Source organism: Falco biarmicus, chromosome 8, assembly GCF_023638135.1.
Source record: "Falco biarmicus isolate bFalBia1 chromosome 8, bFalBia1.pri, whole genome shotgun sequence".
Taxonomy (NCBI): domain Eukaryota; kingdom Metazoa; phylum Chordata; class Aves; order Falconiformes; family Falconidae; genus Falco; species Falco biarmicus.
This window is the reverse complement of record NC_079295.1, coordinates 23,505,730-23,521,547: the sequence shown is the minus strand read 5'-3', so window position 1 is coordinate 23,521,547 and position 15,818 is coordinate 23,505,730. Positions and strand designations below refer to the sequence as shown.

Here is a 15,818-nt window from a genome sequence, read left to right as displayed (position 1 = left end):
TAAAACTCCTTACTCGCGTATATAAAACCTTATATCCATATAAATACATAATTTGTCTGATTATCAAAATGCAAGAATTAAATCAATGATCTGCCACCATAAGATATATATTGGGTATTATAAAAGGTCCTCTCCTATAAACAGTACATACCGTATTATTATAAAAACATTATTAAAAATCAATGCTGTACTTACAGAGAAAGTTGTTCACAAAGAGCAAACTATAACTTTTTCAGACCAAACCTCGTTACTAAAACAGTAAGCAGAAACTTCTTAAGTATCATAAAGCTGCTACCTCTTGCCACAGGGGCTTTCCAAGCGAATGTTAAGTACACCTTCACACATCTGTGGTTTTTAAGTAAGGAAAACCAGTCATACTCTGTCTCTACAGAAAATTAAAAGGAGCCTTTGCAGTAAAGGACAGCTGTTTCATTCCTACTGTACTGCCTGAGATCATACTTAGAGGTTACGTATACATGCCTATTGTTGGATTTGTTTGGTTTCCATATTTCCAGGCCATCTCGTAATTTATTGCTGCATCCTTATATGCTTGTTCCTTTTCCATTATGTATCCCATGTATTCATAAGCCTTGCAGCATGACTGCAAAATATAAATATTAATTCAAAATTTTATTTAGGTAAGCTTATATATAATAATACTGACAGCTTAATTGCTTAAATACTTCAAATCTGTACAACTGGAAAGCATAAGTGATACTTGTACTAACACTGATAACAAGATAATCTTGATTTAAAACATTTGTAATACAAATCAGTTATAAGGAATTCTGCACAGCAAGCTCTTAAGTTGCTCTAAGTACAGAGTTCATCACTGCAAGTACTCCTTCAAAAACGTTTAGAGCCTCCAGGATATCTGTAGATACCTCTCTCAGTTAATAACAACCCTATGGCAGCTGTGTTTCAAGTCCAGCCAGAAAGTGTTATATCTTCCACAAATATTGTTTAACTTTTTCTTAAAAAGGAATTTTCATAGCCTTATTTTTAGAAACTCTTTTACATCATAATTTTCCACTTAAAACTAAAGACAGACACAAATATTCTGAAGAGAACACCAAGCATTAAATATTTCATTTTGTACAACTCCCAAGTGGCAGGTTCCAAGCATCTGAAAGGTTACCAAAAACTGTTAAGCGCTACATAAAAATACTAGCCTTGCTTCTCTTACGCATAGATATAAATACATTTAACTCCGTAATAAAAGTTAGCGTGAAAGATACAGTAATTCATACAGAAATCTTACATTTAGTACATAAAGCAGGAAAAATAAAATTACAAAAATAAGAAAAACCCTAACTGCTATATGCCCTTACTGTGAACAGCTTATATTATCATGCTGCCAATAAGTTAAATATTTTCAAGCGAAAAATGAGGCTTTTATGAAAATATGCACCTTTTTTTACAAAGGCAGAGCAAAGAAATGCTGATATATAAATTACATTCCACCTTTAACTTCACTATTTCCCATTAGGCTTCCAAAATCTACTGATAAAAAGCTTTCAAATCACAGCATACTGGGATAAGCAGTATGGGAATGCCTCAAAGATGAGGATAAAAATATATTTCCCTTCTCACTTGTTATAAACAAAGCAAAAAGTTAAAAATCAAGAAGAGTAATCAGTAAGATTCCCCAGTTTCATAGAAACAGTCTGCTCATTGGGGTCTCACTAACCTTAAGATCAAAACAAACCCAAATTACAAGACAGTAGGCTTTTATGAAGTTTTCACTCAACATATTTACTTAAATCATGTGTGTATATGTGTATGCCCATCTCCACATCATTCAATTCTGACTGCTAAAAATCCTAAAAACTAATCCATCACAACAGCATGTTTTCTCAGTCTAATCAAATCTTCCAAATGAGAGAATACCATGCAAAATATCATCTTGAGAATTAACAAGGTATTTTAAGCTCTAAAATATTCAACATCTATTTGTTTATTACAATTCCTTTCAGCTGCTTAGCATGCAAGTTGGAGAAAAGCCAATATCCTCACTGTGCTGTTTTGTAAAGGAACTGGAGTGGCAGACTTCTAATTTGCCATCCTCCTTCCTATCAAGCAGAGCTTGTTTATCTGAGTTCCTCATGGGTCTCTTCAGAAGAAAATAAATTACTTGGTAGGCTAAGTTTTTAAGGCTGCTTGGGAGTTTCTGCAAAATAAATGTCCTTTGTGGTATATACCTGCTCAACAGACGATCTATTTCAAGATAGGTCTCATTGTGGGAGAATAACTTGTGTTTATCCTTCAGTGGTATGGATTTTGCAACTTCCCTTGGACATCTGGACAAGTGTGGAACTGACTTTAAGGTAGATTTTTTTCTTAAATAAATTCAAACTAATTTTCTGTAAAAATGAAATTGAGTACATCCTATTATGAGAAGCATCTCTGCAAAAGTACATGATACTATTACACCAAGAAGTGTTCTATCTGCCTCTTAATTTTATATTCAGGAAAAAAAAAAAAAAAAAGAGTACAGGTTCAAAAATGTCTACCTCTCAAGGGAGCTGCAGAAGTGTGACTGAATAATGAACCTCACCTTCGATACTGATAAATTCAGAAAAAGAAATACATAGTATCAAGTCCTTTTCTAAACCAAACCTGTGCACTATAAACAGTAACCTGGCCTGCAACATAGTATCTATGGAAGACTAGCCTAGTGGACGTGCCTCATGTTAAGGAAAGTGAAATGTATAGATGGAGAAAATGTGACCAGCAAAAAGGGACAAAACGAAAAATAAGCACAAGTATAGAGCTGCTGGTTTCCTGGCTTGTTTTGATCTACTTCTCAGTAAGTGAAATACCAGGCAACTGCAAAAAGAAATACAATTTGAAATCATGTTCCAGAGCAAAACTAAACATTTAGATGAGTTAAAATAGGTGGTTACTAAGGTTACTTTTAACGTGCACTCACTTACCCTATTATGACGAAGGCATCGTTTTAATAATTCACCTGCCATATCATATTTTGCAGATTGAATATATATATCTGCAAGCAGAAGCCAACTCTTCTCAAACTCCTCTGCATCAATGGGATTCCAGCTCATTTTTGAGATCCGTTTTAACTGATTTCTGGCTCGTGGGGTCTGTTTCAAGATCATGTAGGCTGTAGCCATTCCCAAAAGTGCTGGTATATGATCCTTCTACAATAAAAAGCATAGTGACTGCAGGGGTGTTTTTTTATTTTGCTTTTAACTTTTTTTTTTTTTTTTTTTTAAAATAAGACTTTCACCAGGTGTCTGAATACTAAACTAAAAGCTACACTTCAGGAAACAAAGATAGATCACCCAGTTTTACAACACATTTTCCATCTAGTGCTATGATTATTTCTGTGAGACTAATCATGATAAATATCACATTAAATAATTAAAAGGCTGAATGTAAGTTTGGGCTCAAAACAATCTTCAGACAGGAAATGCTGAAAACATCCACAAGTATTTAATTTCAGCAAGAACCATTCTGATGCCACTAAAATCTATCCTTCTGACACACAAATAAATACTTCAGATAGAAACTGAACTCACTTGAAGTTGCAATGCAAGTGGTATTTTCTACTTTTAGAAGCACCTGTTAGACGTCAATAACAGAGACACCAATTCGTATTATTAGGTTTACGGCTCCTACAAATGTAAGTCCAAACTGCCTATATCCAAAAGCTACATATAACAAACAGCATTCTTAAAAGCCACCATTCTACGCAAAAGCCTCAAGCAAGCAGTAAGTAGTGCAGCAGCGAGTGTGATTTTTAAAATCCTGCCTTTATTAGAGCAGTGTATATTTGAGAATGGGGCTTGCATCCCAAAACTGCTTCCTGAATACAGACAGTAGTTCCATCAGCAGCTAACTTAAAAGCTTCTTTTTTCCCCTCAGTGTTCCTTGCTTAGTATTGGTATTCTGCCTCTTCGTAGGGTTGTGCTGTAAATAGGCTTGCCATAGTGAGTTTAAAGAAAAATAAATAAACCTGACCCCACCAGAAATCCCTCTCCCACATAATGATCAGCTTATCCTCCCTGCCCTCCCTCAATAGTCACACCCAGCACGGATCATGAACTCTGAAGAGATTAAAACTGTGTATTTTATTAACTCGAGAGAAGACTAAATAGACCGAAGCATTCTTCCTGCTGGAACTGTCACCATGTGAAAAACATTCAATATTCACAGGACCTCATATCAATTCTGAGCAGGACTCTGAAGCCAGTACTGGAGGCAGAGGGCCACCTTGTCTGCTATTCAATTCCCAGAATTGCTTTACATTAAAGATAAGCATCAGTATACTCAGCTCAACAAAGGAGCAGTTTACTACACAGTTAAGGGTAGTAGTAACTTAAGTATTGCTTGGCCTTCCGGTGGACTAAATGTTGAAAGGTGCTGGTAACAAGAATATGTTACTAATCCTAAAGCTAATGACTACAAGTAGCTGTAAAAGAATGAAGATTCCCATCATAAGGATGGATTTTAAGCAGACGGATAAGCACGCCCTGAAATCTAAATTCTGTCAAATTGCCATGAAGTACATGAAGGCAGCTTATATTTAATTGTTTTTCTTTACAGAATGAAGGTACTGCATAGACTTATATCATCAGACACACTGCTGGTGAGACTGGGAATTAAAAAGCAAACCAAACAGCCAATTCACATTTCAGTAACTGGCAGCATTAGCATTTAGTTGAGTTATAAATTTGCAATCCAACTGAAAACCTCCAAAAGATGTTATTCCAGCCCAGTTGGCTGTTTTGTCTTTTTTTGCAAGTTTTACATAAAATATTCTTTAATAGGAAAAAAAAACAACAACCTTAGAAAGAATACGACTAAGACACTCCACTATTCCTGAACATAAATTGTGAGACTAGTTAAAAAAAACCTAACAACAAGTAGTAAGCGTGAACAAAGACTGATGCAACGAGACAGGTTACTAACCTCAGCCACTACTATTTCAGTGAAAGTGTTCAGTGCTCGTTCAACACTTGATTTTTGTTTGGTTGCCATGAGACAATAATTTTCCATGATTCGCAGTTGGACGTGACCCTGAACGGTCTGAGGCTTGAGTTCTTTCAGAAGATTTTCTGCTGTTCTTACAGCCAACTGCACAGACTCCTGCTTCTCTGTTGAATTACTGTTATCAGAAAGAAAGTGTTCATAAAAGCTTACTTTTTAATATACACCAGATTAATTACAAGTTAGTATCAATTCCATACTAAAAGTATACCAATTTGTACAAATGGCTCCGTTACAGTCATTCAACATTAATTCTCTTCTGTGACAACAGCAATTCCAACCTAATAAGCTGTTTTTACCACTGCAAGCGACCAGGATTTCCAGATAGCGTCTTCTATATTTTCTGCTTCAGACTGACTCATTACAGTCTAGGATGGTCTCTCACAATACATTAAGTCAAATATTCAAAGCATTAGATAAGCTTGAAATTCTAGCAGCTTAAATTTAGGCACATTATTAAGGGGAGGCAGCGGAAGGGGATGACAGAACCACCCAAGCAGTATTTATTTCATATATAACTTACCCTATGTCAGCATCCAGATTTTCAAAGACTTCACCACCCACTGTTTCATTATCTGGGTTCAGACAAATCTCAATCATGTTGTAGACTGCATTCTGTCCCCAGTCACTGTCCTTCCGAGCTTTATTAAAATGCCGTAGTGCATCATTTGGTTCACCTGTATACCTAGATGGAGAATTACAATATTTAAAGCTAGGCAAGTAAAATTTGCTGCCCCAAATCCCACCCAAATGCCAAGAAGAAACCCAAGTATTTAAAAAAAGATTACACACACTGATAAACAGCATACATACTATTGAGAGGAACTTGGTTTTGCAGACTGAAACCAGTCTGATAAATTTAGCAAGAATATCCCTTTTAACCAGCAGGAAATACGAAAGATGTATCTGAGACAGATAAAATAGCTTCATTTCAAAGAGGAGCTCATTGGAAAGTATTTCAGAAGAGAAAAGGAGACCTTTCCTAAGATCCTAGTACCTCAAGTAGAGTAGCACTGTATTACTTCTTGCTTACTTATCACACTACAGATAGCACCTTTGAATGATAATGGATGACAAGAAAGCCAATTTAAATACGGACTACATAAATATATCTTAACTATAATTGCAAGTACCAAAGATAAAGTCCTTTGCAGTAGTGAAATCCTGGTTCAAGCTTTGTTCTGGAAGAATGTTTTTCAGCCATTAAAAGAAATCTTGGGACTTCTTCTAGTTTCCCAGCTCTTCTTAATAGGTCAATTAATCGCGACAGGGTTGCATAGTTATCTGAGTATATAAATAATTAGATCATTGTAATTCTAGTTATTTGCTGTATGAATAGCTTAAAAAATAAAGATCTCTGCTTGTTTTGTTCACATACATAAGCTGTATATGGTGTAATACACAAGGCATATTACACAGTAAGCACAGATCAAGCATGAAGCTATCAAGTGGTACTTGCAGTACTGCTATAAGAGCCTGTATAAAGAGAAGTACACTTCACTTTCCAAAGCATTCAAACAAAAATATTCGCTGTACTCTCATGACTTCTTTCACAAAGTCCACTAGAAAGCTTTACATTCATTAATGTACTATTTTAATCGATTTTAGTAACTTTCTCCCTGGTCAAAATTTGCAAATTGCTAGGAGAAACTGATTCTTGTCTGTGGTAAGTTTCCTTTATTAATTTTGAAATGAAATGCTAGCTTTGTGTTCATGCACTTGATATCTTAAACACAAGAAAAAGCGTTTTACAGTCACAAGTAAATAACACCCTAGCTATATTTGGCTCGAGGCAAACAACGCACATTACATTGCAGTGAAGTAAATTACTGCATCTACAAGAAAAAAATTTCTCATCTTCTCCTCCAATAGCTTTATGTTTTTACATACAGTAAGGGTCTTTGGTTTTCGTATCTATTACATCATAAATAGCATATTTTGTTGTTAATCATGCAATGATATTTATCCTTCCACCTCATTAGAACTATGTATCAGAAAGAATTAAAAATACCGCTGCTAAATATTCACCTGGCTTGCGTTCTAGGAGCTGTTGGAAATGAAAGATAGCTTGTTCATAATCTTGCTTCCTGAACATGAGATCAGCCATCATCTACAATATTGACCAATTTAGAGGAAACAAAACAAAATACTTTTAGTCGTGGTTTTATAATGAACACTAGTTCTGCAAAGTGGGGAACTGAAACTATAGGTTTAAAATGCTGCAGGAATTGCACGAGAAGTAAACCGAGTTGGTTTTTTCATTACTCTGGAAAACAAACTCTCTCTATACAGACAGAATAATAATGAGCAGGTACACGCTCATAACTCAATTGTTCACCTAAGGTAGAAACTAAGAAATAAACACTTTGATGGAGGTTTAAAATGTGTTTGGCTTTACTTGTATAGCTTTACTGCTAATTTATTTCCCGTAAATGCAGATTAAGCACATAGAAAAACAAAGTTAGTTTAAAGTTAGGGGAAAAGAAAGATGATAGCCCACTTCAGCAGTAGAAGTAAACCAAATTATTTCATTTCAGTTTCTCTCCACTGAGAGGTAGCTAGTAAACAGTAAATTTACTAACAATATATTAAAAGTGCCATTACCCCTGTTCTTGCACCATAATAGGATAAATTCCAGATATTAGACTGCTGTGAGAAAATAGCTTATTCCAATCTTAAAATCATTTTGCTCCTAATGTGTTAAAGCAGAAGTTGTCAGTGTACTGAGCTGTCTTTTAAGCTAAGTAGTATACGAATCCTGTATGGAGAATCTGCACTGTGATTGGAAATGGTTAAGTAGGAATACGATGTAAGGATGTAAAACCACCATAAGTACATAGTTCTTTTCTTCTGGAGTTTTTTTTTTAGATACTTGCTTTAATATTACTGTGCTGGAAAAATAACTTCTTCCCTGACCGTTAGTCAATTGTTAATAAAACATGCGTTAAGCCATGCTTTATCAGTATTACAACTACTACTTTCAAAGATACATTTTTGCATTGAGATAGAACAAAGGGTACAACAGCTAGAAATTTAATATTGAATCATTACCCAGCATAAACAGAAAAACATCTTGTTGCAATGGATTTTTCACGTTTTTTTGAAATCACAAGCTGCAGGCCTTCTTAAAAGTAGTATTTTATGGATCCATCACACTGCAGAGACACAAACTTCAGAAAACTTCTGATACAGCATTAGTATAACACCACATACCATGGTTGCTGCTTCATTATCTTGGTCGTTCTTCAGTAGTAAGGAGCACTGATGTTGACAGGCATCAGTATCATCTTGTGCAAGATATAAACGTGCAAGTTCCAACATTGCCTGTATATTAAAATATTTAACTATATGTAATTCAAAGACCAAGAAAGCTAGCTCAGTTCTACAAGTATCAACCTGATATTTCAGAGCCTCAGGAAAAATTTACTTCCCTTCTAAAGAGAGCTTTCTCTGCTGTTTCCTGTGGACTCTTGGTCAAGTAATTTGATTCATTTCCATTCCCTCACCTTTAAAACAGAGAAAACTTTTCTTCTTGAGAGAGATATTCTGGAGGTACATTGAAAACAGAGCTGCTCAGATAGTTTTGCTCTGAAGATTACAGTATTTTGGTAAGAATAACTTGGAAAAAAAAAATGCAAGTAGTTTAAAATTCATTGACAGAAGCAAATACCTTATTAACATTCACCAATTAGCATTGGAATATAAGGAAATTCCAGCAGAAACTGTTTTCTTATTTGCATTTCCAAACCTACCACATTAAGACTGTGTGTGGATCCATTTCTGAAAAGCAATCGTGGAATAAATATTAACAAACTGAAATCTACATAAGCATGCATCCTTAAGGCTGAAGTCCCATCAGAGACTATTCTGAATAAAAGGCCACAGAAAAGTTTATGAACACAAGTTGCCACAGATTTAATCAAGTTCCCATTGAAGCAAATGGGAGTTAAACCAATCACAAAGTAAAATTAGCAGTAGAAAAAACAGTAAGCAATGACACTCCCACTTAGTTTTACATGGTGTTTTGATTTTGTTTTCAGAAAGGAGATTTTTATAACTGTACTGCAATTCTCTCTCTGGTTACACTTGTGAAAGGCACTTCTAAATCAGAATAGTGTTTTGAACATCCTGTTCAGAATATGAAGGCTACTTGCATAATATTTAACAACTGTTTTCTTCCTACTTCCTGTTATTTACATATTCAAACATATACTATATAATTATGAAACAGAAAAGCAGGTGGGTAAGCTTTGAAATGATATGGAGATAGCATCCATGTAAAAATTTTAATTATGAAAGTTTTCTTCAAGCCACTGTTCTTATGTGCATCACATAGTGGAAGACCAAAAGGCAGCCTGTTAGTCAAGGAACCCTTCCTGCCCCGGGGCAAGTCAGAGAAGAATGCTGGTTAAACTGGACTTCTATACTAGATTCTACTGACTGGAAGTGGTCTCTGAATTTTCAACTCCACCCCAAAAAATGATACTGTAAAATGATGTGCTTAATGCAGTCTGTGATCCAGTTCAAGTCTGCATCTGCAAACTGCACTGCCTCTTACACGTCAGAGAAATGAGGTTGGGTATTACCTACCAGATTTGACTATGTAAAACGAAACAACAAAACATAAAACTCTTATGACATGGACTGCAATATCCTCACATTTAGCTGAATAATTCATTTAATGCAACATTTCAAAGCTGGTTTGGGTTACTTTAGCTAGAATACAGGGGACTTTGTTCTGATAAAACAAGGTACAAAGCTTCAGAGGAATTTCCAATACTTCCATATATAGTTTTAAGGAAAACAGATTCTGTGAAGAGATCAAAAAATATGCAGATGTTTAACAGCTCAAAGTTATATTTTGTAGTCTAAAATAATTAAATTCTAACCTTGTGGTAGCAATGTTTTTAAAAACAAAGGGAAGAAAACAAGTTGAAATCTACTGAAACTATAGAAATGAATGAGATGACTCATACTAGTTGTGGGTAACCAAAAGTATTTTGCTATTCAGTACTCTAAGCAGAGAAAAAGTTCTTAATCAGAAATTTAGTCTTAGATTTTCTAAGATGTTATTGTATTCTGTATTGTTAGTGAAATAGGATTAAAATAAGAGTCTCCAGTAAGTGCATCTAACAGTACAATTCAGTACAAATGTCAGCACACAGCATTATCCTGCAACAATGGGAAACTCTCAATAGGATGATTTTTAGCAGGAATTGAAGGGAAATGTCATGCTGGTATTTCAGTACTAGTGTGAAAGAAAAAAACCAACCCCAAACGATAAAGGGTTTGACACTGAATTACTGGGATGGCATACCACAAAAGCCATAGCTCTACCAGAACTATGACAGGCAGTCTCCTGGGTATTAACAGTAGAATGGGGAAGTCACTCTCTTTAGAAGGTTTTAAGGATGTTTATTCCTCTCCCAAATTATTTTTCTCCATCATCATTTTGACAAGATGCCTTGAGGAATACCTGTCTCAAAGATGCTGAAGTTGTAGCTTTAGGAAGGACCTAGACTCTTGAAACCTCAAAACACAAATTCAAGTATTAAAACCAGGCAATATGTGGATAATTTAGCAGCTGGTGAATCTAATAGCTGTGCAAGAAGCAGCAGCAAACTAAGAAGTCTTCACATACACCTAAACATACAACATACATGCTAGAAAATCATAGAAATCTGACAAAAGTTATACTTGTTTGTTTTTAATCTAAAAAACCCACTGAAGTTGACACAATTTTGGTGCTCATTATAAATTTCTTAGCCTTTCACTTCTCCCTCTCTTATCTCCAAAACCCAAGGCTGTGAAAGAGGAGGAGGAGGAGGAAGGGATAAAAATAAGCTCAAATTTACCAGCATTTATCAACAGGCAGATTTTTGGGAAAGAGATAGTGTAGTGAAGAAAGCAGCAGTGCAAAAATCACAGCTCAAAACCAGCAAGATTTTGTGACTAAAATCAGAATTCTTCTAAGTCCAGTATAAAAGTCTAAAACTGCTGAAACAGACACAGAAGAGAAAGAAATTGTCTGAACTGACCAAAATCACTGGCACTTCATTCCAGAGGACAAGCAGCAAGGAAGACTGTTTCAATCTCCAGTACTACCCTGCTGTAACTTACACACCCTCAAATGGTACATGAGGACAGGCTCACTATATGATCTAACAGTCATCTCTTGAGTGCATGCAGTCCCACTTGAATCAGGAGTTTGTGTAAGAGAGAAATCAGCAGTACATACAACTATTTTATCATTATAAGCAATGAAAAGGAGAGAGTTCAAGGTTCTCTGTATATCATAATGCAGAAATAATTGCAAATCTACACTGTGGATAATTGGAAAACTGTATTGCTAGATACGAAAATTGAATGGAAAAAACAATGCAAAATAGTCCAAGGGAGAACTGACCTTGTTATCAGTTTCACAGTGAACAAGAGCTTCTTTGTAAAATTTAATTGCTTTTTCATAGTTTCGCTGGGCTGTAGAATGTTTTGCAATCTCAGCACAAATTTCAGCCGCTAACTGTTTCTGTGCAGGAACTGCATCCAGCTGTTCTACTTGAGCCCGTTTAAGCACTCTGGCTTGTAATTCTCGAGCCTCGTGTGGGGGAAGGAGTGAACAGTCAAAAATTTTCAAAGAAATGAGTTATATATAATCTACTTTAATGTAATTAAAATTTAAAAGGTTCTATAAAGACACTATGTATTTTATAGATGAATCCCCTCAAATAATAGTCTCTGCTATAAAAAAAAAAATAAAAAAAAAAAAAATCAATGATAGCAAACAAAACAGTCCCCCCCCAATATCTCTCCCCCAACCACCTGTCTCAAACTGTCTTGCTTCCACAAAATTCACATTAAAAACATGCTGAATAGCACTCTAGTGTTCCAACACTTTCAAGATGGAATCCCACGCTTTTTCTAAAATACTCCTTATGAGAATTGCATGCCAATCCAATACTGTATAATTCACACCTTGTAGAACATAACTTTGAGATGATCATACATACAGCATTTTGTGAAATATAAGGAACAGAACATTAAAGCAAAAAGCTGGGGAGGGATCCAGTTTACGCCCTGTGTGCTTGGACAAAAGGGTGGTGTGAACATATTTATTTAATACTCCATTTAAGGAATATTTAGGTCAAATACATCCATCTGACAAAAGATGCCACATTTTTATCGATCTAGATTTTTCCCATGTTTATTTATAACTAACATCCTCCCCAATTCAAATGGTTATGTTCCAATTTATAACCATTAGCAGAGTTCTAATCACAAAAAATGCTGGTACAAGATATCACTGAACAAAGTGCATAATTTACATAATTTACTTTTCTTGTTGGTCAGAAGATGCTACCAAGGCTTACTGCTCCTGTAACAGAGTGGAAGTATAATGGAAGAATGTATTGACCTAACCTGTTGTCAACCTTTGTTTTAGAAGAAAGCATCTTCTAAAATCACTAGTGTCCAACTCTGCTCTTTCAAGCATCAGTCAGTGATAATACTCAAGTCCGGAATGTATAGATCTTATTCTTGTTATTTAAAATAAACAGTGATACAACAAAGCGACAGGTAGCCAAAGAACAATCTGGCACAGCTTTCAATGAGCGCTGTTCAATGCTGACCTAAAGATATGTAACCTAGCTGTCCCCATGGTTAATTTTGGTTTTGCCTGCTGTGCTAAAACTATGCTCCACACACAAATGAAGGCATAGTACAAATGCAGGCTTCCAGTAAAAGCCTGCACTCTTATCTAGAATTCAAGTAACACTGCTTACAAAAAGCTTAGACTTTCTAACCAGTTACGTTCTTTCCATTTTGCACCAGCCACTGGTGCTTTATCCCCACCACGTATTCGTTTTCCTCATTCACAAGCATATTATGGTTAGCATCTGGGATAAACGTGAGGACATTGCAAGCTTTCATAGGGTTTTTTGTTTTCCCCTTTACCTGTTGTAATGAAACAACAGCTTCATCAATCTTCTCCATTTTGCTGTAAATTTTTGCCAGAAGCACCTGGTAACGTCCATCTTCCATCAGAGAAGACAATTCATTAACTGTAAGAATTACATTAAACAAACATTATTCTTGTAATAACTGATCCTGGTAAAGTTAAATTAAAGATGAAGCTCTCCACATACTCCAGGCAAGAACTTAAACTAAAAGTTTACTGCTCAGTCTTATGCATTTAGGATTGTGATTTGACTTGGTGTGTTGTTAGTGGACAGAGCAAACATTACAACCTACAAACAGCGTGAGATTTAAGCCCAGAGACATGAAAGATGCAAAAGGAATTTTTAAAAAAAGAAAACAAAGACGACGACTACCTAAACTATTTGCATTCTCAGAAACATGAGAAAACTTTTGATTTAAGTGGACAGGAAATAAAGCCACTCCTGACACTTCTTGTCTAAATCCTCCTCAAAGTCAATGAAAAATGTCCAAATGGATTTTGAGTGCTACTGTACACCCAAAAAGCATAGGATTATTTGATGAAATTTCTAGTCAGACCTCAAACTACCTTTCTTTTGCTAGAGTCAGGAACAGACATTAATATAGTTAACTAAGTATTTCAGTACCTACTCAAAAAGTAGCAAGCCACTTTTGAATAATGGTTAAAATATATATGCATAAAATGAAATTTGAAGAATACAAGTTCTCCCTGGCTTGTATCCATTTAAATCTATTGATAAAGTGGTATCTTAAGCACAGTTCCACATTAACACATACAAGCCACCAAAAATCCATGTTTTCTAAAATCATGTTTTATCTTTATTAAATCTTAAAAAATTATATTGAGCTGTACTATTAGCAAACTGTCTTCAAAGTGCTGACATGGTTTTCTAAATCAGAGATTAGGCCACGCAGCCAACTGTGTGAGATCATTCCTTCCAGTACATTTCCTATATTTCATTTTTCTTTAACAAGCAAAGGATATTTTAGCATTTCTAAAAAAAATATTAAATCATTCAGTAATTTTCCCAATTGTCCTGGTTTCACCTCCAGCCAGCAACTAAGTACCACGCAGCCACTTGCAAACTTCACCCAGTGAAAGCGAGCTATAACCTCTACTCTGCCACCAAAGGGATTGAGAGAAATGCATTAGCAATTGCAGCATACCACTTTGCTGCCTTTGACTCCAGCTGATACTGAAGTTCTAGCATGTCTGTCCAGCATGGCAGCTAAATGTGAAGACATTGCTGTCTAGGATACTGGGTAGCATTTATCACCTAAACCACCATTCCCTAACAGCAGGAATGACTCATCTAATCATGACAAATCCAGAATCAGAATCGTTTGGTAGCAGAGAAGAGAAAGAACCTTGTGTGGAGCTCTGCTGTTATATTTACTGACTTCATCTATCACAGATCTTCCAAGTTTAGAAGTCTTGGCAAAAGCACCTTTAAATGTAAGTGAAGTTTATATCAGAATGCCTTTCTCATTTATCACTTAATGGTTTCCTGTGTTTTAAAGTTCAATAAAAAGTTTATACGGAATTGGTTTATTCCTTAGAATCACATAGAAAACACAAACAACAGTAGAAATTGTGTAATTTGTAAATTAGTAGCATTCCTACCAGGCTCATGATCTAAAGCTTGCTGAAGTATTTTTTCTGCCCTTTCATACTGCTTCAGTTTCATTAAAAGCTCAGCCAAATCATACCAAAGGAAATTCTGTTGACCACTTTTCAATGTAGCCTCATAAAAACCAATTGCCTAAAAAAAAAGAAAGAAAAAAAACCATCAAAAAACCTATTATTTAAAAGACAAACCTTAAAGACAACAGCCTTGCTACTTAGGTATTTAATGACATGCTGCTTAGAATTTTCCCTGCTTTCTTAATTTCTCTTGTAACCAAAACATTCCTAATAAATACTGTATTAAAAAGATGTTATTTAGTTACAAGTTGAGGCTTCCAAAAATGTAATGGCAAATAAAAGATAAACAGAATAACTAGAACCCACATTCTCATAAACATGCATTTACATAGCCTAACCATGTGATCACTTTCTATCTTTAACAGGATCACTGCCAATCATATTTCATATACTGAGCTGCTTGTAATACTGACCTAAACAGAAGCAAGGGAAAATCCTAGCATTGCAAACACCTAACAGCATTTGGACGCACACTCCAGTAGTTTGAGGTTGCCCAAATAAAATCATTAGCTCCTGCAAGTTTCCCCCAAACATTTTCTTCTGGCTTTCCTACAACAAGAAGTTAAAAGCCTCTATTACCATTCCCCAGTGTTGAGGCTAGGAGATGTAACAAGACTGGGTCAATGGGACTTAATTAAACATGGTTTTGAGCGCAGACCCAAAACGACAAACTGCAAGTCACCAGGACGACAATTCACCAGGCTTGTATTCACCAATGTGTAACTGTGCCTTTGGCCAGATACTTTGGAACGGAGTCTAAACTTACTTTCAGGATAAAAAGTCTGTTTAGCACTTTAGAGTGAAATGCTTCAGCTACCCACTTGAAAACAAAATCAGGCGAAGCCCATGTATTGACAATAACGAATACAACACTTGATTAGCCTAATACAGTACTTATAGAATACCTGTGAATAGTTATGTGTTTTGATTAGGGCTTTTCCAATTTTACTTGCTACAGCTGGATCATTTGGATTTTTCTTCAAAGCCTGCTTGTAGACTTCTATGGCTTCATCAGGCTTCAACATAAAAAGACAGAAAAACAGAAGTCAAAGATTAAGATTAAAAGTGTATGAAAAAACCAAAATCTGGTAACACCTCCAGGAATGACTGCCAAGTACTGCTGGTTGATGAGCTACACCACTTCTGA

General features: G+C 35.5%; 1 protein-coding gene across 5 annotated transcripts in view; it reads right to left on the bottom strand.

The window, feature by feature from the left end:
* TTC21B (tetratricopeptide repeat domain 21B) overlaps nucleotides 1–15,818 on the bottom strand; it is a 38,151-nt gene that overhangs the window by 3,998 nt on the left and 18,335 nt on the right. For all 5 annotated transcript variants that reach the window (XM_056349834.1, XM_056349831.1, XM_056349833.1 and 2 more), the window contains 11 exons: nucleotides 15,577–15,687; nucleotides 14,591–14,729; nucleotides 12,964–13,070; nucleotides 11,420–11,608; nucleotides 8,227–8,337; nucleotides 7,042–7,123; nucleotides 6,147–6,297; nucleotides 5,537–5,698; nucleotides 4,936–5,131; nucleotides 2,937–3,161; nucleotides 481–601 (listed from right to left, as the gene is read on the bottom strand). In XM_056349834.1, the coding sequence (XP_056205809.1) occupies nucleotides 481–601; nucleotides 2,937–3,161; nucleotides 4,936–5,131; nucleotides 5,537–5,698; nucleotides 6,147–6,297; nucleotides 7,042–7,123; nucleotides 8,227–8,337; nucleotides 11,420–11,608; nucleotides 12,964–13,070; nucleotides 14,591–14,729; nucleotides 15,577–15,687 (1,594 nt within the window). The remainder of the gene's footprint in view (nucleotides 1–480; nucleotides 602–2,936; nucleotides 3,162–4,935; nucleotides 5,132–5,536; nucleotides 5,699–6,146; nucleotides 6,298–7,041; nucleotides 7,124–8,226; nucleotides 8,338–11,419; nucleotides 11,609–12,963; nucleotides 13,071–14,590; nucleotides 14,730–15,576; nucleotides 15,688–15,818) is intronic.